Below are 26,601 nucleotides of genomic sequence, written 5' to 3'. Positions count from 1 at the left end.
TCAGTAAGTGTCCTGCTCCTTTACGACTAGTTTTGACTGTGACCAAAACACCACATCTGACATCTCTTATTAAAGATGGGGGAGAGGTTGCCAAGTCAGAAAAGCTTTATTTGCTCTTTTTTTGATTGTAAAGCTACATTCAGTAAGTCATGGAAGCTAGAGGCTCATCTTTGCAAACACACAGGATTGGTAAGTGAACTACTAGAGGCCAAACAAAACAGATAACACATGAAAGACCATGTGGACACATCATAACAGTTGGACTGTCGAGTTAACGTTGGTGGGATTATGTGTAAAATGTTTTCCCTGACTTCAGAAACCGTTCTCCTGTGAGAATTGTGACAAGAGCTTTTGCACTCGTTATCAACTCACCAGGCATGGGCTCAATCACAGTGGGGAAAAACCACACAAGTAAGCATCTATGGTCACTATTTGAAATGACTGGGAATAGTAAAATGTAACCTTGATGTTTATTTTGAACGGTTACCTGCTCTTCTCTCCAGGTGTCTGGATGCCGGATGCTCAGAGGTCTTTGTCACAAATACCAGCATGAAGAACCACATGGCTCGAGTACACCAGCACCAGGAGAAGCGATATCAAGTACAGTGATCCTAAAATTTTCTTCTGTTTTGCTTTTTTCTTGCTGGGTTTACGATTATGCACTGGCTTGCTTGTGCTCATATTTGTCTTTCAGTGCAACCATCAGGGCTGTGGAAAGGATTTCCACAAAAGGAACCAACTGAAAGCCCATTCGTTTGAGCACCAACAGGTCCTACCATTTCAGTGAGTGGATAAAAATGGATGAAATTTGTATCTGTTCTGTCCCAAATCAAACCTTATTTCTCTTTTCACTGTAGTTGTTCTATCAGTGGCTGCACGAGAGAATTTCCCTCCCATGGGAAACTGAAGCATCATGAGAAAGTGCATGCAGGTTGGTTGATTACCAGAAGCTTTTTATTTTGTTTTTAATTGGCGTGTATTTAACTAAACTCTCTGATGCAGGCTACCCTTGTGAGAATGAAGAATGTCCTTTTCTGGGAAAGACGTGGACGGACTATCTGAAGCACAGAAAAGAACATAAAGGTATGAATGTGGAAAGTGTTGTGTTGCATCATAGACTCTGCTACTCATGAGTTTAGTCACAAAGCAGCTGTTTTTTTAATGACTTTGTTCTCAGTCAAGGTGCCGTGTGGAGAGTGCAAAAAGCTGTTTAACAATGCATGGTTCTCGCGCCAACATGGGTTGCGTGTCCACTCCGGGGAGAGAAAGAAGCTGCCGTGCCCCAAGAAGGGGTGTGCTAAAAAGTTTACTCGTCGCTTCAACTTGGAGAATCATGTTCTGGGAGACCATGAGGGCAAGAAGCCCTTTAGCTGTGCCTACGCTGGCTGTGGGAAAAGCTTCGCCATGAAGGTAAACCATCACTTTCTTCAAATTCTATAAAGTGTTGATCCAAATCACAAACTACATTCTCAAACTGGTGGGATGCAGTCATGCTGACAGTTTGGCTTTTGATTGCAAAAATCTTTGAAACTATATATCCATTGACACTTTGCTGCAACCCCAATACAACAAGAGGTGAATGGATTTAGTTGGTGTTGCTCAGAGAAACTAAATTGTTAATGGCAGCAATGATAATCTTGACCTTGCAGTATGGAATACAGTTTTTATCTGGAGCTAGTTTCTACAGAGGAAATGGTAACATAATTGTTTTTGAAAAGATGTACTGCATTTTTTTTAATTTTAAAATGTGTTTTAAGTAGCACAAACTCGGTTGCAGTAAAGATTTGAGATGTTTTTTTAAATATTTTGGTTGACTTGATCTGTTGCATTCCTGATCCAGTGTAGATGTTAACTGGTCTCATTGTTAATCAGGAGAGCCTGTGGCGACATGGAGTGGTGCATGACCCAGCAAAGAAAAAGCTGAAGGTAATGTGCCTTTTGTCAATTTTTTTTCAGCTTCTTTTCTTCCCTCCATCGTGTCCTTGTCCTTGTATTTTTTTTTTTTTTTTTTTTTGTCACCCTTGCAGAAACTGCATCCTAAAAAGAATCAGCCCTGGCGTGTGGCCCTGCAGGTCCAACTGGCATCTGCAGCCAATCGAGCAGAGGCCAACAAGCTTGCTGAGAAGCTGCGCAATACAACTTTAAAGGATAACAAATCTTGAGGCTGCATTATATAAATATTGGCTTTAATGGTGACGCAAATCCCATAATTTTCTGTTTAATATACTTTGTTTATGAAAATAAAGCCTCATTAACACAGCACTATACTAGCCCTCTTTAATATAAAATGTGAACTGTCGATTCCCTCTGGCAAAGTGTAAAAGCATGCTGTAGAGCCATTAATCCTTGGAAGGAAATGTTTATTTAACAAACAGAACACACATTCACACACATGTATAAAACTCCAGCTGATGGGACAGCTGGTTGTCATGGTGATGAGGCCTACGGGCAGTTGAGCCCCCAGGGTGCGGCAGGTTTCTAATAAGGCCTGAGGCTTATTCGGCTGGATACAACGCTGAAACTGCAGAAAATCTAGAGTGATTACAGGTCGTTATCCTAGATGACAGAGAATCACAGGCTACTTTTTTTCAGTTTAATATTCTATCTCTACCTGCAACGATGCATCCACCTGAACACGGCCCCGGATTCTACAACTGCCTGGTGAGGTGAACACAGCACAGATCGCCTGTTAACAGTTGCAGTACCATTTACTCCCGGCGGGAGTGATGACAACATGACCATATGAACACAGCAGTGTGTTTGTGAGTGCAGTCTGTCGAGTGACGTGCCACGATCTGGATCAGTGCCCACCTGGAGAGGACAGGCTTGGTCCTGCTGGGTCTACTACAGTTCTGAATGCTTTTGGTCCTGGATTAAGCCCGTTATGGAGCGATGTACAGTAGCGTGTACCAGTTCACTTTGGCCAAGGTCGGTCCCAATATAGAACATTCTGAGTGGACTCGGTGTGGTGCGCAGCCTGCTTATGATCTGGGCCGGTTATACCAGGCTGCCAGGCCAGGAGACCACAGTAAGCGCCACCCGGCTGCGCTGCTCCTTCAGCATGGGCACCAGCGCTGAGTGGCTCATTCCTGCTGTCGACAGGCCGTTGACCGCCACGATCATATCTCCACACCTAGGGAAGCACCACAAGTCAGTACGGATTATAAACGGGACCTGACAGCTTGGAGTGACGTGCTATTCAAACAGCTTTACATTATTGAACATCATATGAAGATATTTGTTGTGTTGATTAATCAATTGACAGTAAACTTTATCTGCAACAATAAAAAAAAATATTTTCCAGATTCACTAATTAATTGTCCATTAACTAAATGTTCCACCTCTACTTTTACAACGCAGAACAGGGTTTACCTAGTTAATTTTTAACCTGCAATAGATAATATAATTTTATGTTATATTCCTATCATATGTCAAACTGAATCAATATAGTTTTATTGGTAGCTGTTTACATTATGACATTTAGATAAGTAACCCGATGACAGAGCAAAAGGCCATGGCTATCAAGTTTAATACAAAAATAAAACTATCTTTTTTAAGAGGGAAAAATAAGAGTACTGTTAATATTTGAACCTTTTACAACTGCTACACAAATGTGCGATCCAAAGTCTCTGAGCATTTTAAAGTCTCAAAATGCTCAAACAAAAAGGGCTTCTATCTTGAATTTGAATGATCAACATGCAGTTGTTTCATATTAAAAGGTATAGTTCTAAAATAAATAGTTAAAACAGTAAAAAAGAAAAACCAAACAGAAAATGTTTAGATTTGTTCTTGTAATAACCTCTGTAGGCGTGGCGCTCATCATGCCACTCTTATCAATCACCAACTGGAGGTCACAGTTTATCTACCTGCTAATTCACCACTGGGTCACTGCTAATAAAACCACTGACAGTCACGTGAAGAACAACTGATTGCTCACTTGAGGCGGCCGTCATAGTATGCAGGTGTGCCGAGGACGATGGTCTTGATGAAGAACGCCTGGTTGCCGTGACTTTCCTCGTATCCCCCAACGATGCTGAAGCCCCAGCTGCCCGGGTGGCTCCTCCGCAGTACAATCTCATGACTACTGTGCAGGTAGCTGCAGGAGGAGAGCAGAGAGAACTGATAGTAGAGATAGTCTCTGGCCATCAAGGAGTGAAGTTGCTGCTTCATTTCTTAAGAGTATATATTGTGACTCTTAATTTCTATTAAAAGTAGTAAAAAAAGTAGTTTTTAAACTTGTTTAAAGAAATTTCTAAAATCTAATAAAAAAATAAATATTTGAATCAGTTCAACTGGTTAAAATGTTTTTTTAATGTCATGATACCCTTATTTAAAAAATATATTTTTATTTATAATAATAATATTAAAATAAATAATATAATTTATTAATTATAAAATTATATCTAACCAGAAAATCAAAATAACAACTAGCCCAAATTCCGGTTAAAGCCTGAAAATTTGAATAATTTACATGGACAAACAATATCAAGCACTGATATATATATAAAAAACATGTTTATCATCTCATATGTTCATATCATCCAGGCACCAAGAAGAAGAAGTGAAAAAGAGGAGAAGTATGTGCAGTATCAGTCTGAAGCAGGTAAAACCCTGTTAATGTTTGTCTCACAGATCAACATGACGCACAATCATTACCACCACCTCACATGACAACAAGTACATTCAGGACGGCCTGTAAAGGTATTCAGAGCCATAGTCATATCAATGCATTAAAGCATTACATCATCATAATATTAAAAAAGCACAAAAGCACATTTAAATCCAGAACGAACATGCGCCCACCTGGGTAAACCAAGCCACATGACCCACGAAGGGGACCAGTTGGCATCAAAGTCACTGTCATGTGTGTGAGGCAGCAGCTCGTCGTGGTCGGGCTCTTCCACCATGCTGACCTCCAGCACTCGCAGCTGCACCGAGGGCGAGGCAGCGCTGGCCTTCAGGGTGCCCACTGCCTCACTGTGGCTCAGGTAGGTTAAGTCTTGCCCGTTGATACTGAGCAGGACGTCACCTGGTTGAGAGAGGAAGAAGACGCTGTAGTTTCTGATGCATTGTTTTTGATCTGAATTGGTCCTGTTCTTGTCATTTCTGAGGGAGTGCTCACCTTGTTTGATTCGCCCGTCCCTCGACAAGCAGCCATGTGGTTGGACGCTGGTCACAAAGATTGGCAGCTCCCCGCTCTTACTGCCCCGCCCACCTGCGACAGTCATGCCTAGAGACTCGAGGGGCTCCTTCTTCACAGTGATGTGTTTCTCTTTACAGGTCACACACTGGGAAAGGTCCTGGGTATAACCACACAGAGGCAATGCACACACAAACAAACACAGAATCACTCACACAGAAAAAGCGTACTCACTCTTTGTGCATTGTTTTCAGTTTTTACTCATTTTCACCAAAAAATGACCCATATTTCTCAAAGAAGCCAACTTGTTTAATTTGATTAAATAAGAAGTTAGAGAAAACTAGGGGGAAATGCAGACAAGTCCTTGAAAGTATTTTTAAAAAATTGTGTTTTTAATACTAATTAAATGTTTCGAACTCTGATTTTCTAATCGAAAGTCACCTGTTATTCCATATTTTAACTTAATAGCAATACAGTGTTTGACATGAGCCCTGATCACGCTGCACCATTGACTCCATTCCTCCAATGTATTATTAAAATAAAAACACATGCATGTTGGTGATGCAAAATCAAAATACCCCCAAATACACAATCTGACCCATGTGGACAAACACACACATAACACATTCGCTCACTCTGTGAGTGCTGGTGCGGGACAGGTGTATGGGCACAGGGCTCGGGGTAGAGCTGTGGTTAGGCAGGAAGTGATCAAGGCAGTAGAGGTCTCTGGTGGAGATTGATTTTGGCGGTGGAGGAGGAGTCGGTTTGGTGGGTCGGCCAATCATCAGGTAGACTCGCTCTCCACTGGCCTAGGGAGACGGAGTTTGAGACTTGTAGGTACCTTACTTCTCACTCACATTTTATACTCTGTTGATCATGTTTTTCTTCTAAATAATGGCAAAAGAAGCCTTAATGACCAAATGAAACCCCCACCTGTATGATCTGTGCAGCCTGCTCCGGGGTGCCGTGGCGTAGGTCCTGGTCGTTGACTGCCAACACACGGTCGTTACTCCTCAGTCTGCCATCCTTCGCTGCCAGGCCTCCATCCAACAGATCCAACACAAACACTCCTGACTCATCTGTCCGTCTTACCAGCTTGATGCCGAGCTGCTCTGTTGAGTCCCTCTTGTGAAGGGTGATTCTCAGGCTGGCGGGGCTGGACGGGGCACCCTCAGGGGTGGAGCAAGGGGCGTGGGGCACAGCTGGGGTGGAGGAGGAAGAGGAGGGAGGCGCCCGGGAGGCACAACGACGCTCCCTTAGCACAGTCAGCTGCAGAGTGGTGCAGGGGCGTGCCAGTGTAGAGCGGGCAAAACTGTGGGGGACATTGCTGATGTCGACATTGTTCACCTTGGGAGAAAATAAGTCAGAGGAAAGTATGGGCATTTAATGTTTAAGCCTGCATTCATTATATTTTGGTCAATAAAATTGGCATTCATTTGAAGTCTTCTTACAAATGTAGGTCCAATATTCACTCACAGATTGTGTTGTGAGAAAAACATTTGGGTCTTTAGTTGCTAAATGCTCCACTATCTTCACTAGGCAGTCTTTGATTGTCCGCCTTCCTGAAAACAGCTCCCTGCTGCGTCTGACAATTAGGTTGATGAAAGTGGTAAGAGTGAACCAAAACATTAAAGTTGTGGGCCTTAAAACCAAAACAATAAGCTAAAGATGCTAAAATGCTCCTCAGATTCGAGAGGAAATGCAGAGCTGGATGATCATTTTCTGTGTATTTGACTTTGACCTATTGATTATATTACCTTTAAATAGAATAGGTAGAACACTAATAGACAGTTGATTTAAGAGACAGCAAACAAGATATTTTGCAAGGTATAGGAAAGAAAAGAATATCTAAATATTATTCAGAAACATACAAAAGGCAGTAAATTACTAATATATTATACAGTACTATGTACTTCTGTCTGCCATAACAGCTAATGTTAATAAAATCTTGAGTGATACAACCAATAATAATTAAAAATGAAGCCCTAAAGTGGCCAAAAGAAGTTTTAAGTTTTACCTGTAGTATCTGATCTCCGGCCAGCAGCCTCCCGTCTCGTGCAATGACCCCGTCTCTGTACACTTCCTGAATCACGATGTTGATGAGAGGCGTCTCGTTTCCCCCGACAACACTGATGCCCAGCTCAACATATGGGTTCGCCCGGTGGACCTCTATGGCAGTTATCTCTCCTTCAGGAAGCGAGGGCAACTTCACACAGCCTTCATGGACAAACAGATCACATTACACAGCTGCATTTCAAAAATGTAATTTCCACATCTTCCTAATGTTGCCTGAATGTGATTATTCTGTCGTCTAAGATGCTGTTATAAAATTAGAAGCTGCCATATCTCTGATCTCTAGTATTAAACCCTTTAGGAAGATGCTCAGATAAAGGAAGGAAGTGAGGTCATACCCTCTTCAGCGGAGAGAGGCGGAGACTCGGGGCAGTCCCAGCCAGAGGAGGTGGAGCTGACCGAGCGGAGGAGGTGGATGCAGGGATTACTGAGGGGCCGCTTCACCCTGGGGACCACACACTCCAACCCTACCACACCTAAAGACAGAGGGACATGAAGACGTGGATGACATTTCTACTTTGTCTCATCTTTTAAATCTAAACTGCATTAACAATCTAAATCTCTTCACTTGGTACAAGGGCCAGCAGATCAACTCACTTTCTTCCTCCGTGCTCTCCTCAAAGGCGGGGTTGTCGAGGCCGGCATCGTCTGTCCACACAGGCCCATTGCCGCTGGTGTTATTGGGTTCCGAGGGTGGAGAGGGTGTGCGGTCCCTCAGCTCTGTCTGTGTGGAGCGGGGCGACCTCGGAGGGCTGGTCACCATAGCTCGCTCGTCCCCGCTGTCACATCGCGGGCCTTCCACGTTGGTCTGCTGGCACCTCGTCCCGGGACACCTTTCACCAAGCAACAGGCGTCAGTTTGTTAGTCCATCTGACGTGTAAAGAAAATCAGGTTCAGCATCAGTTAATTTAATGTGATGCGACTGATCCCATCAGGTAGAGTCTGTTTTTGTTGACCCCTCCTTAGAGAAGGTCAGAGGTCACGTGTAGCTGGGAGGAGAAGAGTTGATTTTTGTAGGGAATGTCTCAACAATGGAGGCTAAATTATGTAGTTGCTTCATATCTTGATTTCTTTATGTTCATTTTATGTAGGACTGCACTAAAGATTGATTTGACATGTTGGTATGTTACCATATGTATATTGTGTAAATTGCGTATATCTGTGTGATTCTCAAGTCAAAACACATTTATACATGTGTAGGCTGTGAAAACAAATTTCCACCAATTAAATTACATGTAACTAGAAAATGTATTAAAAGTAGAAAATAGTGAAAATGTTCATAGCAATTTCCCAAACTTTGACATATAGGTCAGTTGCAAAAAGTTCAGCCCCTCAGAAATGTTTCCTTTCCATGAAAACAAACACATCTCCGGTGGAGACAGATGTATCAATTCTGTCCCCCAAATAGAAAGTCTTCACTGTAAGACAATTAAAAATAAACACAGACAGACACGAAGGATCAATGTGGTCTCACCCTTAATTGACTCTGAAGTGTATACTTCAAGTGGAGTAATGAGCTGGTGGAATCATTTTAAATGCTTTTACTCTTCATTTTCTTTCTTCTTAGAAACACAGCACCACCGAAAACTGATATTTCTGTCCCACGATTCTTTGCTCTTGCAAAATTAAAATAGAAAACTGTCAACAATCGGTGTTGCAATGCTAATGTAATTTTACACTCATCATTTATTTTCTAATTCCTAATTCTCTTTTCACATCTACGTTTGACCCTTTCCTTTAAGACCAAGAAGAAATAGTTTATTTTTCAACCAATACGTAAAACTTGAACAGGTGAACCTAATATAGAGGATTTTAGAAGCAGTGAGAGTCCCTCAGTTCTCACATGTACACACCATCAGTAATAAGATCACCCATCCCACCTTGACCACGGTGGAACACTTTGGCTCTCATCTCTTAATCTAATGTCCAGTGACCGATCCCTCTCTTGGCTCCTGTTATCTCAGACCTTAAGTCTGCAAGATAGGGGAGCGGCAAAACCCACATTGGCCAGTTTTAATCTTTTCTAAAGAATGTCACGTAAGTCCTCACAGTGACCTTGTTTGATCGCTCTCAAACCATCTGTCCTTGTCTTTCTCTACACAAACATAATGTGCACGACCTTCGCTGAGATGTACCCTTCTGTAGATGTGATTGATTAACAAGGAGACTGTTGACGATAAAGTTTGATTTGGCTGCAGCTGTACAAGTGCAACTATTTGAATTTTTCAAACATTATTCTTCTCACAAATGAAAAGATAAATTTATAATCGGTAAAACACACCTCTAAGGTGGCTAATGTTAGCTAACTCTGGCTAACTTTGACATATATTTCTGCGTAACTCATGCTAGTAACTGAGTCTGTTAACTAACTTCAATGATGTGTTCTCTACCCTCTACTCATTTTTTATTTATTACAATTTGACCTTTTACTGTTTCCTGTCATTATAACTAGCTACAGCGACTTCCGTTCAGTAAAAGTTAGTATTGCTTCAAAGACATAAATTATAAAATAACGATATAAAGTCTGTGGCAGGGTTGTCCTGTAAAAACAGCTGATTCAGAAAAGCTTTTAACACCTCGCTAGCAATAGCTTGTTAGTGTGAGCTTATTAAGGAAAATCTCATTGACTTAACTGAGGTGTTAGGCGGTCACTTGATATCCAGTCAATAAGCAAATGGATTTCCCCTTAACAAGAGACACCATCTTTAAAATAATTTACCAAATAGAAGTTTGCCCCCAGATCAATAACGCTGATGATAATAGTCCTCACAACTATAGCTACTTGTTACACCAATACAGCATGTGATGACCAAAACGGTGGAACTGGGCTCAGATAGCTGCTGAAAGTTACTCCAGACATTATTATATCATCATTTACCGCTCTTTTATACCAAGCAAAGTGAATTGCTATGTGCTGAATATATTCTCCAAGCATTACTACATTTATTTTGATATTCTCTCATATGCAAAATGTACACAACTTCTATAAACGCTACAGCAAAAACAGCCTAACCTGGGTTTCCTTTAACAACGCTGATACATACAGAAAAATACACACATCATCAGGGCAACAGAGAAAGCAAGAAAGAGAGAGCAAGAAAGACATTAAACTGAGAGACACAAAGAAGGACAAGTAGATGAAACAGGTGAGGTTTTGTTTGTGCCATCCCAAGTCACGCGGACTCACATCCCGCCAGGTTGGACTCACCACAGGCCAGGGTTGCCTTTGGCTGTCTCACAGAAGAAATGGTTGAAAAGGTCTCTGGTGTTGAAGTTGCTCAGCATGATTGTAGAATGAGAATATGGAGCTCCTGGTCAGTCAACTCATGACTGCTGTAGGGAACCACTAATCCCCCGTCACATGACCTACAGCCCAATAATCCCCACAGGGTCCCACAGCACCTGGTCCAAATGGGCCAACAGCCAAAGTGTGAACCCTTAAGGTTAAGAATGGCGGATGAGTCTAACCGCTCCGGACTAAGAGCTAAAATATCTCCAAAGGTTCCTGCCAGAAACTATCCAATCTTGAGGATGGAGGGGTTTTATAAAGGTGACTAGAGTTGTCTTCATTATCAATTCATCTGTCAGTTACTTTCTACATTGATAGATGACTGGTTTAGTCTAGAGATTGTCAGAAAAAGGAGAAAATTGTCACAATTTCCCAGAGACCAAAGGGATGACTTCAAATTGCTTGATAACTCCAACCAACAACTCAGTTAACTACCACAGAAGACTAAGTTAATCAGCAAATCACCACATCTAAGAAGCTAGAACCAATGACTTGTCAGAATTTTTGAAAGTAAAATTAAAAAAAAGTAAACATTATCTCAACTGTTGCCGATTCATTGTCTGTCGGTCGACTAAACTATCAATTGACCTTTCACCTATAAAGGTCAAACACTTTTAACAAGAGTCTATGTTGATTGTCTGATTGATTCATCTACAACAAAGCTACACTACTTGTTTAAGGCTTGTGAAATCGTAATTGAAATGTATGCATAGTGTTTGATCTGTGAGTGTGTTTGCACGCAGCTCTCCCAAAAAGCATAAATCTATTATGTTTATTATGTTTAAGCTTTATTACCTGTGTTTGAGGTGTGCCTCCAGGTCACACCGTGGCATGCTGAGGGAGCAGACGGGGGTCAAAGGGCAGGACACGGACAGTTTGTCCAGCAGCTTGTGTACCAGTATGCTAGATCGGCGGCACGCCTGCAGCTGCAGCCGCGTCCTGTCCAGCGGGCAGAAGTCTCTTTCCTGGAGGAAACTACGCAGGCAGCGGGCGCAGAAGGTGTGACCGCACGGCGTGTCCAGGGGCTGCACCAGCGGCTGCAGGCAGATGTGGCACACCAGGTCGTCGTCCACTTCCAGACGGTAGTTGAAAAGGTGGTTCTCCCAGCTGCGGTGGATCTGGCCGCACTCGGGACACAGAGCCTCCAAGGCTGGCTCCCCCGTCCCGGCTAGACCCACCTCGCAGCCTGGGCTGCCCATCTCTGCTCCTTCGACACAACTCAGCTTTGGCACAAATGACTCCAGTGGGGCTGCAGTGTTTGGGAAGGGGCACACGCACTCCTATCCCATAAACTTCACAGGATGAAGAAGTTGCAGAGAGGACAGATGCCCCCCAGTGGCTGATGGCTCATCACCCTGCAGGTCAGAGGGCAGTGGAAGAGGGTTCAACAGCTGTTTCAGGAAAAACAACAAGTGTCTGATTATGTGCTTGTGCATTTATTCATGTGGCAAATGCTTTGTGCACGTGGACCCATGTGTCTGCACGAGAACGCGAGTGGCACTGTGTGTGTGTGTGTGTGTGTGTGTGTGTGTGTGTGTGTGTGTGTGTGTGTGTGTGTGTGTGTGTGTGTGTGTGTGTGTCAGTGACCGTGCTGAGATTATGTATTGCTGCTCCTGTCCACTAATCTGGCAGTATAATCTCTCTTTTGCTCTCGCCTGCTGCAATCTTCCAATTCCACAGAGAGGGAATTATCTGGGATTGAGGCAGAGAGAGGACACAGATCAGAGGAAGTGGGATCGGGAAAGCAAAAGTCAGGGAAAAATAGTGACGGTCGGGGGTAAAAAGGAGCAGAGGCAGAGCTGGGGAGAAGACAAAGAGATAAGAAGAGGTGCAAGAGAGATTAATGGGATGTAACAATCTGAAAAGAAAAATGAATTGAGAAAGAAGAGAGGATGTGTGAGGCTCTGAAAGGCAGTCAAGTCCATGAAAGAGATGAAAACAAAGAGGAGAAGAAAATAGTATGAATCCTTTACACATTCCCCACAGCGGACTTGATATTTTTGGTTCGGGTCATGTACAGTGGATGCACTCAGTCTTCTCTGCAACAGAAAAGAGAACATGCCTAAAGCAAAGTCTTGAAATATAGAGTGTGTCCTCGGAGCTAATGCACTGTGTGCACTGATCACTTCCACAGTGTTTCACATCCAAAGCCACCCAGACCTTCAGATGCTCTATTAGCCGAGCCCCTGTGGGCCTGATGCAATCAGTGGACAGCAGAGGGCGTGCCTCGGCTCACAGCAGGCCGGCCAAAGCCACAGTGACTACCTGCCTCTGTTCCAGCGGGGGTCTGCTCTTGTCTCCATGACGACCTGGAGCCTGTTCTGTTCAGTGGGGCTTGACATTCAGAGTGTAGCCGGAGAGGGATGCAGAGGAGCCACACAACAGATGCATTTCTCTCAGCAGGATGCTCTGCTCCGCCCTGGTACAGCCTGAAAGCTTGTCAGACAGCGGAGACGATGATGAGAGCCCCTTTGGTTCGTTTTTTCTTTTTTTTTTTTTTCACGCTTTTTTCGTCTCGTCTCCGAGGCTACCCATTTCTGTGACAACCTGTCTCTTCTGTCTCCTTGGCTACCAGACCGGTAGTTACTTATTTCAGCCTCCTTTAAGTACGTGCTCCTGTCTCTGTGTGACTGGCTGCTTCTGTCTCTATCCCGCAGCTGGACATGAATTAATCATGAGGACACAAGGCTTCTCTGTTCCTATAACAAAGCTGTGACATCACTACATCACACACACACACACACACACACACACACACACTCACACACACACACACACACACACACACACACACTTGTAGACATGCAAGTATGAATCTAAAAAAGCGAAAGCAATAACACATACACACATGCACAAGAGCTTTTTAGGTAGCAGATCCTGCAAATGGTCTTTATCAATAAGTAAAGTCTTCAGGTTTTCACTGTGGCAGCAGTTTAGAGCCCCGGCCATGAAAAGCACTTAAATCTATTTTAAACATAGCTGGACTCTGTGGCAACAGCTTCTTTCGCACAAGTCATAGGAAGACTACCAAATGCTTATCTCTCTTTTAATCCCACTGTGTGTGCGTGAGAGTCCAAGGCCATGCTCTTATTGTCATTGCACTACTGCTGTCTATATTAATAAATAACAGTCACCTGTCTCTGCTCATTTTTTCATTTTTCAGAGATGACAATCTCATCTTACAACACAGGACAAGCTATGAACAACCTCGCTTGCAGGAATGACATTTTCAGATAAGATGAGATGATGTTTTAGGCCACAGATTTAAAATCTCAGGTCCTGTCGGCTTAGCCTACATATTCATAAACCCCCATCTAGTCATCTCTTATCTTAAAACAACATCTAATGGCTGTTAGCCACTTCCAAGAACAGGCCCTCATGTCTGTTGCAATATGCCTGTTTCCCACAACAGTCAGACATGCAATGCTAACAACAAAGACTGACACTGATTTAATTGATAATTCCAATTTTTTTTTCCCACTGTCATTATCCTGATTTTCCTTTATAACGCACCAGCTGAAGTGTCATGATCCATAAAGGCGTTAAACACATTTTATTAGACAAGTGCATTTTTTTAGTAATCATTGCTCCCATCTGTCTGACTCCAGACAGGCGGAGGAGCGATGAGCATCACTGGTAACATCTCTGCACAGCCGACCGTCCATGCAGCCCTGTGTGAGCAGATGTGAGCAGATGTGAGCAGGTGTGAGCAGGTGTAACATTACCTGCTCCGGCTGCTGCTCCTCGCCGTGCACTCCGGCCCCAGACAGGGGATCGAATCTGATCTGCGGGACGTGGATCCCGCATTCACCGCAACGGGCCGCTCCGCAGACCCGCACGAAAACGCCCCCGTGCCTCTGGCGGCGCTGGCCCCGCCCACTGCTGTCCGTCACCGCGGAGGGGCGGGGCCTCAGGCTGTCACTCAGAGCAGCGTCAGAGGTGACCTCGAAACGGCCTGCTCAGAACTATGTTATCTTTATATCACTCAACTCTTTTACATTACTGTGATGTACAATTATGAGTTTTATTGGATGCGAAAAGTTGAAATATTGTTACATTTTTATTTGTATTTTTTTGTGTGTGTTAATTTAAGGTTTGAGTATGTTAGCACACATTCTTATTGAAGCACCCATATGAAGGGTTTTTAAATTGTAATTGCATAGTTAATACATCTTTTAGTAATTCTTCGTTGTACAATAATAAAGCAGTAATAAGAATAACCTTTTGGTTGCCAATTTAATAAATATATATCTCTGGCAGGTGAGGCTTTAATAAGTGTCGTGAGTTTCTGAAATTCTACTAAACTATGTTGTCTCCAGATATGAATGTTAAGAAATAACTACAAAAGGGTAATAAACTGCATGTTATTAACAACACATGTCTGATTATGTGAATTGGTATGGCTACTTTGCAGATTAAGTTATTTACATACAAAACATAAAATCAATGTACAAAACAGCTGCTGCAACACTTGAATTTCCCCCATGGGGATCAATAAAGGAATATAATAATAATAATAATAATGATGCGTTGATACAGATTAAACTGCCCAAAACCGTTAAATTCAGCTGAATCAGATGAATCCATTATGATACTTTTACTTTTGACACAGCACATGCTGATACTACCATTTCTCACTCAAGTAAGCAACAGGACTTTTATTTGTGAGGTTTATACGAGCCTGGAGTTACTGCTTGAATACCTCTTCCACCACTGTTTCGTCACCTGTTTCATTTTAACTGAGCAAATAGACAAAAACTAAGCGTCTAAGCTATTTTTTGATCCATAGTTAGTCATATCAAGGTTTTTTTTGTAACAAAACAATTTGAAAGTTGCACTTATTGTAATCGTATTAGTTTGTTTCTGTACTTTTTCTCTGGTTTATGCTCTTGTTTAAGAAAGGAGATGCACTGATGACTTCTGGTGACTAGCAGTTCTCTTGAATACCTATGTTGAACACACTCATTGGATAAAAGCTGCTAAATGACTGTAATGTAAATGTAATGTCATGAAAGTGACTGTAGGAATCTAGCAGGCATCGCTAAGGACAGCTTACATCTCAGGGTCCTTGGTTGAAGGACCTCACGGAGAAGTAAACACTTGCAATCGTCAATTAACATTCAATCATCATTCAGTGTGTTTCACGTCTCACCAGTGAACCCGACGCGATGGCAGAGGACAATGAGCTGGAGAAGTATGCACCATGTCTCTGTTTATCCCCAGAGAGCTCCATCAGAGGGGTTCTGGGGCTGGCAGCTGTTGTGTTCACTGTGTTGTGTTTGTAAGGAAACCCGTCCACTAATACAGACACAGCTAAATGAGTGAGTCTCCTCTGATGACACTCTGCTGATTCAGCAGCTCGGGTCAAAGCAGGACACAGCTGATGTCCCTCATTCACTCACTAATGATCCCCTTTCTCCTCTGCACCCTGCATCAGTCTGTGTTCTCTTAATTCAATCATCCCCCTCTTGAGGTTTTGTGCTATCTTTGGCATCAACTTCTCCCCATTTCCTCTCCTTCACATGACCCTCTGGTGTGTTTGTTGTCCTGTGCAGGCGGGCAGTAGAGGAGCTGCTGAAGGAGACTGACAGGGCTCGAGTGAGAGCAGAGACCATGGGCCCTGCAGGATGGTGAGCACTGTGTGACAGTACATTACATTACATTACATTACAGTCATTTAGCAGAGGCTTTTCTCCAAAGCGACTTACAGTCAGTAGTATGTTACATATCATTCACCCATTCACACACTGATGACAGGCTACCATCAAGGTGCCACCATCAGACTCTAACTAACATTCATCATCAGTCCACACCGATGGCCTTCAGGAGCAACTTGGGGTTAAGTGTCTTGCCCAAGGACACATCGACTGCCGAAGCCGGGTATCGAACCACCGACCCTCTGATTGGAGAACTACCTTGCTCTCCACTACGCCACAGCCGCCCCGTCATGACATGCCATCATATCAGCCTGCACACACCTGTCATCTGTGGTCACATGACCTGCTACTTATCTGCTTAGCTGTACATACTCTGGGTCACCTATTTGTGTTGTTTTTAATTTAGTCTGTGCTCAATTAGTCTTGTTTTAAATGCTATAGTCTCAGCTAGTTTGTTTGATTATGTATAGTGTTGTAGACTGTAGCTGCTCTTCCCACGGTAGACGCAAAAGTGTTCATCATACTTTAATGATACAGTACCAGTCAAAAGTCTGGACACACCTTCTCATTCAACTACTTTGAATAATCTAAAATATAAAACATATTCTGGTTTGTTGAGCATTTGTTTGTTTACCACATAATTCCATATGTGTTCCTTCATAGTTTGGATGTCTTCAATATTAATCTACAATGTAGAAAAAAAATAAAGAAAACCATTGAATGAGAAGGTGTGTCCAAACTTTTGACTGGTACTGTACATACTCACAATAAGACTCAACAATGCTGACAAACACTGAGACAAACCTACAAAATAACTCTAATACAAATAAACCTAGTACAAAACATAGCTCCACGCAATATGTCATTATATCTTTTAGGAAAACGGCATATTTATTTACCATATTGTTATAGATCAGTCAATTGGACATGATTATATCGAGTTTATTTCGTTAAAGTTGTGTTTTGTGTAATTATTGCCCGCCCCACAAAATGTCTTCATAATGTGTTAATTTAAAAAGTCAAACCAAATTGAATGGATTTTTATTAATTTGTTTATTCTGGAGGACTTCTTAAGAACCAATATTAAGTTTACAAAAAAAGCCTGAGAACCAATTATATACATACAACACAAGACAATTCAGTCACACAAATCAATCATCAGATAAAGACACACACATATATATTAACACATATAAAATATATTCTAGAAATATCAACAAGTAGAACGTCAAGGTCCCCCTGAGGATTGAGTGTCTTTAACTTTAGTTTGTCTTGCAGTTCATTCCAATGATATAGTATCTAGTAATGGAAACCAGTCTCATTCCTGTTCAGAGATGGTATGAGCAAGGTCATAGCCAGGATCAATGTAACTCCATCCAGGTTGTTCAAATCCCCAAATCCCCAGAAAACAATCATGAGTACATGAACTCCGTGTCCTCGGTAGTAGCTACAGCCCAACTTATGAAGAACTTTTAAAGGTTTTGTGATCTGGTGTCATGGCTATTAGCTTTGAACTCCACTAAGAATGTTAAATAGCTGTGTATCTTAATCAGCATGGCCTTTTAGACGAAGACACATAATGCCTTCTAGAAGCCATTGACGACCATCCAAAGGTCTCCGAGATAAGTGTCCGAGTTTAAAGGTTTGTCTGTTGTCCTCTGTCAGGTTGAAGTGTCCCCTGCGGAGCACCAACAAGCGCTTCCTCATAAACACCCTGCGTTCCACCGGCCTACAGCGGCGCAGCGCTGAGCCCAGAGACGGACACTCCACCACGAGAGGGCGCCGGAGGAGCGACTCCCCAGACAGAAGCCGGGACCGCAGCAGAACACCTCCCAGAGATCACAGAAGTTACGAAGGCCACGCAGACAATAAACACCACCACAGAGACAGCTGCAATAACAAAGATAAGAAGCTGGATAGAGACCGAGAGAGGAGTCACAGACACAAAGACAACAGAGACAGGAGACATGGAAAGGATGGCCAGAACAGAGACAAAGACAGACTTCATGAATGAAGACTTCTGTCCAGGAGAGGAACACTGTGTTACAGAGGCCACTCCCTGTTCAGGCCCCACAGAGGTGGACACTCCTGGAACTGCTCACTGACCAGCTAACATACCTCACAGAACTGTTGGCAGACTGAGAGAACTGTCCTGTGCACCTGTCTGAGAAGACATTTGTTGAAGTTCTTATTCCTGTTGATGGATACTGTTTACACAGGGTAGTTGATGAGGTTTATTTAAAGCCAGTAGCAAAGATTAAGTCTTTTTTTCCCCAGGATTTTCCACTTGGATTGGAGTGAATACACTACTAAGTGGCCGTTACAGCCCAGGTTATCAGGAGGATTTCTTTCACAGAACATTTTCTTGTAAACATTTCCCCTTCCTTCCCCTCACACATGACTCATGGTCTGGTGTAATTCTGTTTTACCTGCAGTGAAGTAGGTTTGATTTCAATTATATGGTCATTACCATTCTCCTGTCATTATTCACGAGTCATAATGTTTACATAAGCCATGCTGCTGTCGCCACTGGGTAAGCACATTATATCGCGTGTCCAACTTTTTGGACATGTACGTATGTTTACCGGCTATCAGAAACTGATTTGTTTGTCAAAGGAGAAAAGAAAATTCTTTTTTCTGACACTCCTATGTGTGTCCTCGTGCAGGACTGGGCTCCAGCAATGGATTAACAGCAATCAGGCTTTAATAACAATAACTTGCACTGATAATCCAGTGATTAAACTCACACACACATTTCAAAGTGTTTTAGTGGGGTCACCATGGTTTCAGGACAACAGATGGAAATGTGCTCAAGCATTGAAAGTGTTGCTTTTTATATCTTTCTCATCCATTTGGCCGTTCTCCATGTGTGTGAGCATACACTCTTTTTTATTGTTCCACTCCCGCAGCTTTCTATAAATGTGGCAACTGTCATTCTCTGCTGTCAGGATTACCCATGGATCTATTTTATACGAAATTTAAGATGCATTACTCCTCGCTTAAGCCATTACGCTGAATTCTGCGTCTGGAAAGTCAGCTAAAATGTGCTTAACGCCCCTCATGCTTCATAAATCACGTTGTCCATCTCCACTGTAGTGGAGTGTAGCTTGGGTTAACTGTTTCCTTCCTCTTTGAGACAATGTTCATATATAAACACCATTAAGCCATAATGCAGCGGGTGATGTGTATAGAATTGGTTTACTTGAACTTTATTGCATCGCTGAGTGCCCCATTAAGATACTGTGGAAAGTGCCATAATTGCTTTTGAAGAACTCTGTGCAAATAGACTGTTGATAGACACTAGCAGGGTAGAAGTCGTCCTGTACTCCTACAATTGACATGAAAAAAGGTGAATCACTCTGATCCTGTGGCAAAGCCTCAACTGTTACATAAGCCAGCAGGTGACCTCTTCACGCCACGTCGGTTAATTGAGTTCTGTTGCTGACCCCAACCTTAATTGGTTAACCACGAGAGCTGTTGTTTAATGGGGCGACCACACACCTGTTAGAGGCTAATGGCCAGCAAACACGGCGAGAGTGCAGCGGCTCTGTGTTTGCTGTCGTGCAGGGACCCAGATGATGCGTTTACAGAGGGTAATGGGTACATTTTAAAAGTGAGAAAAACTGTAGACAGGAAAAAACAGAACTAGACTATGATGTTTGAGCTTTTCATCCGAGTTTCCAAGACAACTGTCTCTCCATGCAGGTCTCTTATCTTGCAGGTCAACCAATGTTTGCTCCCATACATATCGATTTATCATTGGCAGAGAGCAGACGAGAGATGTATCCATATAAATGTGTCTGATATATATATACTGTGTGAGGACAATCCTAAGCAATAGAACCTTAAGGACTCCATCAGTGTGGTGGAGGCCGGGTCTCTCACACACCTGTCCCTGTGTGTGGCACGCTGTGGGTCCCTCACACACCTGTCCCTGTGTGTGGCACGCTGTGGGTCCCTCACACACCTGTCCCTGTGTGTGGCACGCTGTGGGTGCCAGGCAAACTCTGCTTGTATTTACAGAGTAGCATTGATTTACGCGCTGACGGCCGTCCTGTTCAACACACTGCAGAATATCCTGGAGACTGAGGGACCACACAGTGAAACCAATGGCTGTGGTGCTGTAGGTCACATGGTGGCAGAGTGACACACCTGTGCGGAGCCGTGAGGGCCTCGCAGTCGCAGACAGGTAGAGAGAGCAGAGCAGGTTCACGCCGAGGCAGGGCGCATGCAGGTACGGTACATGTGCTGGTCCTCGGGAGCCATGAATCGGGAAGATCATTATTATCCTTCTCAGGTTTTTAAAGAGTCCTGTGCCTACCAGAGAGCACAGGTGGAGGACTACAGCCACAGCCCGCCTCCCTGCCTCTACATGAGCAGGCAGGTCCACTCCGTCTACACACCGCCGGCCATGGGAGCCCTGGAGCAGGCCAGCCTTCCTGACACCTCCTACAGTCTGCCCATGCGGGAGGATCCAGGTGTGCTCCAGCTCCAGCACCCACAGGTGCTCCAGCACCCACAGGCTCTCCAGCACCCACAGGCTCTCCAGCACCCACAGGCTCTCCAGCACCCACAGGCTCTCCAGCAGCCTGTCCAGCCCGCTGCCGGCTATGGAGCCCCGGGGCAGCAGAGATATCACCTCCCGTTCCCCTGGATGAAAACTACAAAGTCTCACTCACACACCTGGAAGGGACAGTGGTCAGGTAACTCTTCAATAAATACCATGTGTTTAGTTTAAGATGGTTATTACAAAGACATCACATAATGGAGATTCAAATATGAATAATCACTTCTCATCTTATTTCACATAGTTTACAGCGTTACTATGTAGTCATAACAGCAGTATGAACTATAGCTTCATCCTCTCTGAGGCCTGTGATGACATCATGCTCCCAACAATATGATCTTGGGTGTTTCAGTTTACCTTGTCAGTCAATTTGTAAAAGGCCCGGAAGGTCAGCGCTGGTTTTTATCAGGTCTTATCGGCACAAAAATGTGTGTTTTGTCTTCACAAAACATTCACAAACATCCTAAACATCACCTGTAGAGACACTGAGGAGTGTTGTATGTGTTCACGGTTTGACTGATGCTGCTAACATGAACAAATGTACATTTTATATTAGTGTTTTTTTTTTAATATTTTCTTTTTCATTGGGAGGCATTTTTATTAAAAATGTAGACTTTATTAAAGGCCCAACAAATTCAAGTTTGTTTTTTAATGAGCGTGAAAAATGCGAACGTACGAGACCACAGATAGAATATTACATTATATATATATATTATATATATATATATTATATATCCATGAAGCTCTCAAACGTTTCTTCTGTCAGAGGAAATGTTTCAGACCATTTAACAAACGTATATTCCGCCTCACTGGTTTGATGAGAGTTCATGTCATTGATTTAGACAAAGACCTCGCTGTCACATTATGGTTCATTTTGCGAAACGTTGTTAATTATGATGCACTGAAGATGTGTCAATTACTCTATATAGGTCATTTTTAAAATAGCATAATTCCACTATCTTTAAGTTTTTAAATGAGGGTTTTCATTTGAAAGAGCTGCAAGAACTACAAGTTTGTTTCGTTTTTACAAGTGGCAGGTTATTATAAAGGGTCATAACTGATTAATGAGCATTTATACCGTCAATATCCTGAATTAAAATGTTTTTAATTAAAACCACCTAACCTACCTGTTATTAAAAACATACCTAATTGTATCTTACTGATTGTTAATAGTTTTAATCTAACTTGTAATTTTATTAAAAACCTAAAGACATTTCTGGAGGAGAAATATATTTTTTCATTGACTTATCCTGTATATTACAATACAGTGATTCCCTTATTCATTTTTGTAAAGGCAAAAAAAAAATAATGCACTTTTTAAGCACCTGGTTACTAAAGACTAGCTTCTAAATGTAGGCTTAATTTATGTAGGCTATATTCTCATACTTTTGAATTTTGTTTCTAGAATAAATATTTTTTTGCATGACTCATGATTTTACATGTGTTGAAGTTTTGAAGCCATCCATATGATAGGTAATTCCTTAACTGAGTCAAATCACTAATCATCCGGTTGAGGACCCTGAGGAGTGGATCAGGAGGTCCTGGAAAATGAGGAGTATTGTGGTGGCTTCATAACCTGTAAAAAGTTACTTGTTTCACTCAAACTGACTTTGGTTCATAGAAAATACTGCAGCAATTCAGCCATGAAAAAAAAAAGAATGTGTAAAAGTCTCAAAAGGACACCACAAGGATCTCAGATCTCGCAAACGAATCTATCTATATTTATAACCTCTCACTATACATTTAAAATGTGATTCACCTCATGTACCAAGCTGGGATTTATTCTATTACTTATTACTACAATCTACACAAAACAAGACCTTAACCAAAATCTTAACCTCCAGATAAATAATATACCACTTAGCTTGTCCCCTTTTCACCTGTTGCTTCCTAATTCAGCTTGGACTAAGGAAAGGGCTTATTTTGGGGTGAATCTCAATTTATTGTGAATTCCTTGTAACATTACAAGAGAGTAAATGTTTATTTTACTATCATAAAACAAATATACACTGTGGTTTATGCAGGTGACTGCTGGAGAGGTCAAAATCTAACCCATGCACTCCTAATGAGCCCTATCGGTATGATATAATATAATAATAATATTATCCCTTTATGATCATTCATTATTTTAATTAACAATGACCTTGCTTGAGATTTAGTCCAAACCAAATGTATATGCCTTCAATAAATGTCTAAAAAGTCCTTCTTACAAATGGATGTTATTTTGTATAAAGGGTTTGCAAAAAAAAAAAAAGACATGTTTTGCAGGAGAACAAAACGCTGCACAGGTTCAACCAGACTGGCTTTTTTTTTTTTTTTTTTTTTTTTTTTAAGGAATAGACCAATCGTTTTAAGGAATCAGCAGTTATTGGTAAAAGATACTGAAAGCTTATAGCATCAGTAGATATAGATAGGAACAGGTTTCTGTTTCTGAAGGAAGGGCACAATAATGAAAAGCTATTCTTAAAACTTTAGTGAAGAGTTAGCACTATTCTTAAAACTTTAGTGAAGAGTTAAAACACTATTTCTTAAAACTTTAGTGAAGAGTTAGCACTATTCTTAAAACTTTAGTGAAGAGTTAGCACTATTCTTAAAACTTTAGTGAAGAGTTAGCACTATTCTTAAAACTTTAGTGAAGAGTTAGCACTATTGGAATTGGATCAGGGAACATCTGGACTGACACATCCCAGTTTAAACCTATTGAATCTAACCACTGAGTACATCTGTGTGTGTGTCCAGGACCATATGTGATGGCTGAATCAGAGGACAACAAACGCACGAGGACGGCCTACACGCGCGCCCAGCTGCTGGAGCTGGAGAAGGAGTTCCTGTTCAACCGCTACATCTCGAGGCCGCGCCGCGTGGAGCTGGCGCTGACCCTGAGCCTCACCGAGCGCCACATCAAGATCTGGTTCCAGAACCGGCGCATGAAATGGAAGAAGGAGGAAGACCGAAGGAAGACGAGGGGGTCGGACCCGGACCAGGACTCATCCATCACCTCTGGAGACCAGGGGGAGGCTGCGGGAGGGGTGACCTCCACCAACGGACCTCAAAGCGCATCACCTCCTGTTTCCCCGCTCCACGAACAGAGAGCCCGCATAGACCCGCAGCAGGGGTCGTGTTGTGGAAAACCCAAATAGAAGAGAGACTTTAAATCCACATCTTTAAGGCAGCCCCATTTGAGATGAATCCTATAAGATTCATGACCATTCAAACCCAGAGGCCTGCCTATAGTCTCTTTTATAGTTATTTACATAAAATGCAAATTTTCCAGGGACCCACTTGGACTTTCTCAAGGACCAACTTATTGGATACACTGTCTGTCTGGACTTAAGGGACATTTCTTCACCGTGCATGCTTTGAGTTTGTGTGTGTACCAGATGGCATGCTGGCACAACCTGATCATCTATTTCCACCCTTTTTAGAAGCAGCAACATGGATTCAGCTGCAGACAAACTGAAGCACGGTCTGATCATGTTTTACAGTTTCACCTCAGACATGTGAGTAGTATAAAACCAAGTTTATAGATGTATATAAACGTAACAGGACTGTATTTGCTATATATTAAATATCCACGTGTACATAGGCTATATTGTGTAAATTGTTAAATTAGAATAAATGGTAGACATATTTTATTGTTTTGAAGATGACACATGAATAACACACCTTTGTAATAAAGCAAGTATCACGCAGCCTACAGCCTGGGACAATGCTGGTCTTTACATCCGGGTGATTACACCTGCACAGCATGCAGTGGTTGAGGGGTCAGTGGAGCACGAGGGCCTGGAGGCGCAGGTGACATATCTTCTTCACCTCCTCGATGCCTCGCGCCCTCTCCTCGGCGCGCTCGTTCCGGCAGCGCGCGGACAGTTCCCGTAAGATGTTGGCCTTGTCGCTCATCCGCGCGCAGATGACGAACGGGAACCCGAGTCTCTGTTTGTAGTCCTCGTTGAGCAGGGCCATGCGCGAGGCTTCTGCGGAGTCCAGCGCGTGCATCCCGGCTCCTGCCTGCTCCTCGCGAGATTCACGAGTCAAAGAGCCGCTCTGGAGGTCCCTGCCCGCGAGGTCAGGGTGGCACCTGAGGACCCCCTCTTTACCTGGACACGACAGAAGGTCTTAGTGAGGTCTTATCAGTGGAGTGGATCACAGTTCAGAACAGCTTAAGTTAAAGGTTAAAGGTTAAAGGTTAAAGGTTCAATGTCACCGGCCTGGGCTACTCCCCTGCTTCTCCTACAGCGTCACCAAAAACAACTACTATTACTATTACTACTATTACTACTATTACTACTATTACTATTACTACTACTATTACTACTATTACTACTATTACTACTATTACTACTATTACTATTACTACTACTATTACTATTACTACTACTATTACTATTACTATTACTATTACTACTATTACTATTACTATTACTTCTGTCTAAGGTGAGACTCCCGTATATTCTCTAGTGATTTGATCAGTTATTGTCTCAGATGCATTAAGGTCTTTTCGTCAGGCGCAGAATGATTGGAGAGTATAGTATCTATATATATATATATATATATATATATATATAGATAACTATATATATATAACTATATTATATAGTTATATATTCTCTATATATATATATATATATATATTATATAGATAACTATATATATATATATATATATATATATATATAGATAACTATATATATATATATATATATATATAGTTATCTATATATATATATATATATATATATATATATATATAGATAACTATATATATATATATATATATATATATAGTTATCTATATATATATATATACTATATATATATATATATAGATAACTATATATATATATAGTTATCTATATATATATATTATATATATATATATATATAACTATATATATATATATATAACTATATATAGTTATATATATATATATATATATATATATATATATATATATATATATATAATGAGATTGACATTAAAACACCGTAACACCGTATCGTGGTCCTCACCTGCTTCTGGCAGAGCATCTATGAATCCACTGATCGCAGCCTCCAGAGCCGTTAAGTTGGAGAAAGGTCGTCCCGACCACACAGCAGCTGGTATGAGGGGACATCTCTCCACCACGTTGCCCAAAAGATCCACGAAATCCTCGTAAGGAAGAGCATTAACTGTGTCGATGTCCATGCTCTCTGCAGTCCAGAGTATATGCACAGAGAGATATGCACAGACCAGAGTATATGCACAGTCCAGAGTATATGCACAGTCAGTGTCCACTGACCTTCGGACCAGACCACAGGGTCAACGCACCGCTGGACGAGCTGCTGGACGAGCTGCTGCACCAGTGTTAATGTGTTCCTTGTCACATCAAGTGTAGGTTTTATGTTTTTAATCTATAGAATGAAAAGTTAAATAAGAATTACAAAAAGAAACAGGTAGACAAATAAAAAACCACTGAAGTGTATAATCAACCGGCCAAACCTAGAAGCAACTTCATTTCACAGAGGAAACACGTGTCCGTCCTGCTAGGACTTTATGAGTACCTTCATTATTATTATTATTATTATTATTATTATTATTATTATTATTATTATTATTATTATTATTATTATTATTATTATTATTATTCATAAATGTTCTCACCGTGTGCAACAGCAGCCTTTCAGGTAAACAACGTGTTTAAATGCACTTCCTGGGTGTGTATCATACGTCCATCATTTGTCTTCTTCTAATCTTTCACATTATATGCATATTATAAAGAGGAAACATCAGAATTACTCACATATATATGGAGCATTGCGAAAACCAATCAGAAAGCAGTGCCAAAGAGAAAAAAGGCAACAGAAACAAATCAAACACATCCAACGTGAAATAAAT

General features: G+C 41.9%; 5 protein-coding genes across 5 annotated transcripts; 3 read left to right on the top strand and 2 right to left on the bottom strand.

Moving 5' to 3' along the window:
- On the top strand, positions 1-2,281 carry gtf3ab (general transcription factor IIIA, b). Its single transcript, XM_054622782.1, has 9 exons — positions 1-189; positions 317-411; positions 504-600; positions 695-783; positions 858-931; positions 1,003-1,083; positions 1,178-1,410; positions 1,873-1,926; positions 2,028-2,281. Exons 1-9 carry the CDS (start codon positions 76-78, stop codon positions 2,160-2,162), a joined length of 972 nt encoding a protein of 323 aa, XP_054478757.1. The 5' UTR covers positions 1-75; the 3' UTR covers positions 2,163-2,281.
- A 200-nt stretch (positions 2,282-2,481) lies between these two features.
- On the bottom strand, positions 2,482-14,339 carry lnx2a (ligand of numb-protein X 2a). The gene is made up of 11 exons (XM_054622752.1): positions 14,228-14,339; positions 11,298-11,857; positions 7,811-8,046; positions 7,552-7,689; positions 7,158-7,357; positions 6,074-6,487; positions 5,776-5,949; positions 5,123-5,300; positions 4,804-5,029; positions 3,938-4,096; positions 2,482-3,133 (listed from the first exon to the last, which is right to left on the bottom strand). The coding sequence occupies exons 2-11, from the start codon at positions 11,699-11,701 to the stop codon at positions 2,998-3,000; spliced, it is 2,265 nt and encodes a 754-aa protein (XP_054478727.1). The 5' UTR covers positions 11,702-11,857; positions 14,228-14,339; the 3' UTR covers positions 2,482-2,997.
- Positions 14,340-15,558: 1,219 nt separating this feature from the next.
- On the top strand, positions 15,559-20,045 carry si:ch211-140b10.6 (protein POLR1D-like). The gene is made up of 3 exons (XM_054622797.1): positions 15,559-15,696; positions 16,058-16,132; positions 17,825-20,045. The coding sequence occupies exons 1-3, from the start codon at positions 15,671-15,673 to the stop codon at positions 18,171-18,173; spliced, it is 450 nt and encodes a 149-aa protein (XP_054478772.1). The 5' UTR covers positions 15,559-15,670; the 3' UTR covers positions 18,174-20,045.
- Positions 20,046-20,271: 226 nt separating this feature from the next.
- Positions 20,272-24,209, top strand: pdx1 (pancreatic and duodenal homeobox 1). Its single transcript, XM_054622783.1, has 2 exons — positions 20,272-20,862; positions 23,466-24,209. Exons 1-2 carry the CDS (start codon positions 20,388-20,390, stop codon positions 23,864-23,866), a joined length of 876 nt encoding a protein of 291 aa, XP_054478758.1. The 5' UTR covers positions 20,272-20,387; the 3' UTR covers positions 23,867-24,209.
- Positions 24,210-24,349: 140 nt separating this feature from the next.
- On the bottom strand, positions 24,350-25,928 carry urad (ureidoimidazoline (2-oxo-4-hydroxy-4-carboxy-5-) decarboxylase). Its single transcript, XM_054622793.1, has 2 exons — positions 25,737-25,928; positions 24,350-24,823 (listed from the first exon to the last, which is right to left on the bottom strand). The coding sequence occupies exons 1-2, from the start codon at positions 25,909-25,911 to the stop codon at positions 24,492-24,494; spliced, it is 507 nt and encodes a 168-aa protein (XP_054478768.1). The 5' UTR covers positions 25,912-25,928; the 3' UTR covers positions 24,350-24,491.
- Between the last annotated feature and the right edge of the window lie 673 nt (positions 25,929-26,601).

The sequence above is a fragment of the Anoplopoma fimbria genome, chromosome 21 (genome assembly GCF_027596085.1).
Source record: "Anoplopoma fimbria isolate UVic2021 breed Golden Eagle Sablefish chromosome 21, Afim_UVic_2022, whole genome shotgun sequence".
NCBI lineage: Eukaryota > Metazoa > Chordata > Actinopteri > Perciformes > Anoplopomatidae > Anoplopoma > Anoplopoma fimbria.
Note: the sequence above shows the minus strand (reverse complement) of the source record. Positions and strands in the feature narration are given on the sequence as shown.

Excerpts from the sequence above, each read along its gene's own strand:
- gtf3ab (XM_054622782.1), top strand. The coding sequence starts at position 76 with ATGGGGGAGAGGTTGCCAAGTCAGAAAAGCTTTATTTGCTCTTTTTTT. Across the intron at positions 932-1,002 it reads TCATGAGAAAGTGCATGCAG|GCTACCCTTGTGAGAATGAA; the intron begins GTTGGTTGATTA and ends TCTCTGATGCAG. Across the intron at positions 1,411-1,872 it reads GGAAAAGCTTCGCCATGAAG|GAGAGCCTGTGGCGACATGG; the intron begins GTAAACCATCAC and ends ATTGTTAATCAG.
- lnx2a (XM_054622752.1), bottom strand. The coding sequence starts at position 11,701 with ATGGGCAGCCCAGGCTGCGAGGTGGGTCTAGCCGGGACGGGGGAGCCA. Across the intron at positions 6,488-7,157 it reads CCGGAGATCAGATACTACAG|GTGAACAATGTCGACATCAG; the intron begins GTAAAACTTAAA and ends TTTTCTCCCAAG. Across the intron at positions 5,301-5,775 it reads CCCGCACCAGCACTCACAGA|GACCTTTCCCAGTGTGTGAC; the intron begins GTGAGCGAATGT and ends GGTTATACCCAG.
- si:ch211-140b10.6 (XM_054622797.1), top strand. The coding sequence starts at position 15,671 with ATGGCAGAGGACAATGAGCTGGAGAA. Across the intron at positions 15,697-16,057 it reads GAGGACAATGAGCTGGAGAA|GCGGGCAGTAGAGGAGCTGC; the intron begins GTATGCACCATG and ends TGTCCTGTGCAG. Across the intron at positions 16,133-17,824 it reads ACCATGGGCCCTGCAGGATG|GTTGAAGTGTCCCCTGCGGA; the intron begins GTGAGCACTGTG and ends GTCCTCTGTCAG.
- pdx1 (XM_054622783.1), top strand. The coding sequence starts at position 20,388 with ATGCAGGTACGGTACATGTGCTGGTCCTCGGGAGCCATGAATCGGGAA. Across the intron at positions 20,863-23,465 it reads CTGGAAGGGACAGTGGTCAG|GACCATATGTGATGGCTGAA; the intron begins GTAACTCTTCAA and ends GTGTGTGTCCAG.
- urad (XM_054622793.1), bottom strand. The coding sequence starts at position 25,911 with ATGGACATCGACACAGTTAATGCTCTTCCTTACGAGGATTTCGTGGAT. Across the intron at positions 24,824-25,736 it reads AGATGCTCTGCCAGAAGCAG|GTAAAGAGGGGGTCCTCAGG; the intron begins GTGAGGACCACG and ends TGTCGTGTCCAG.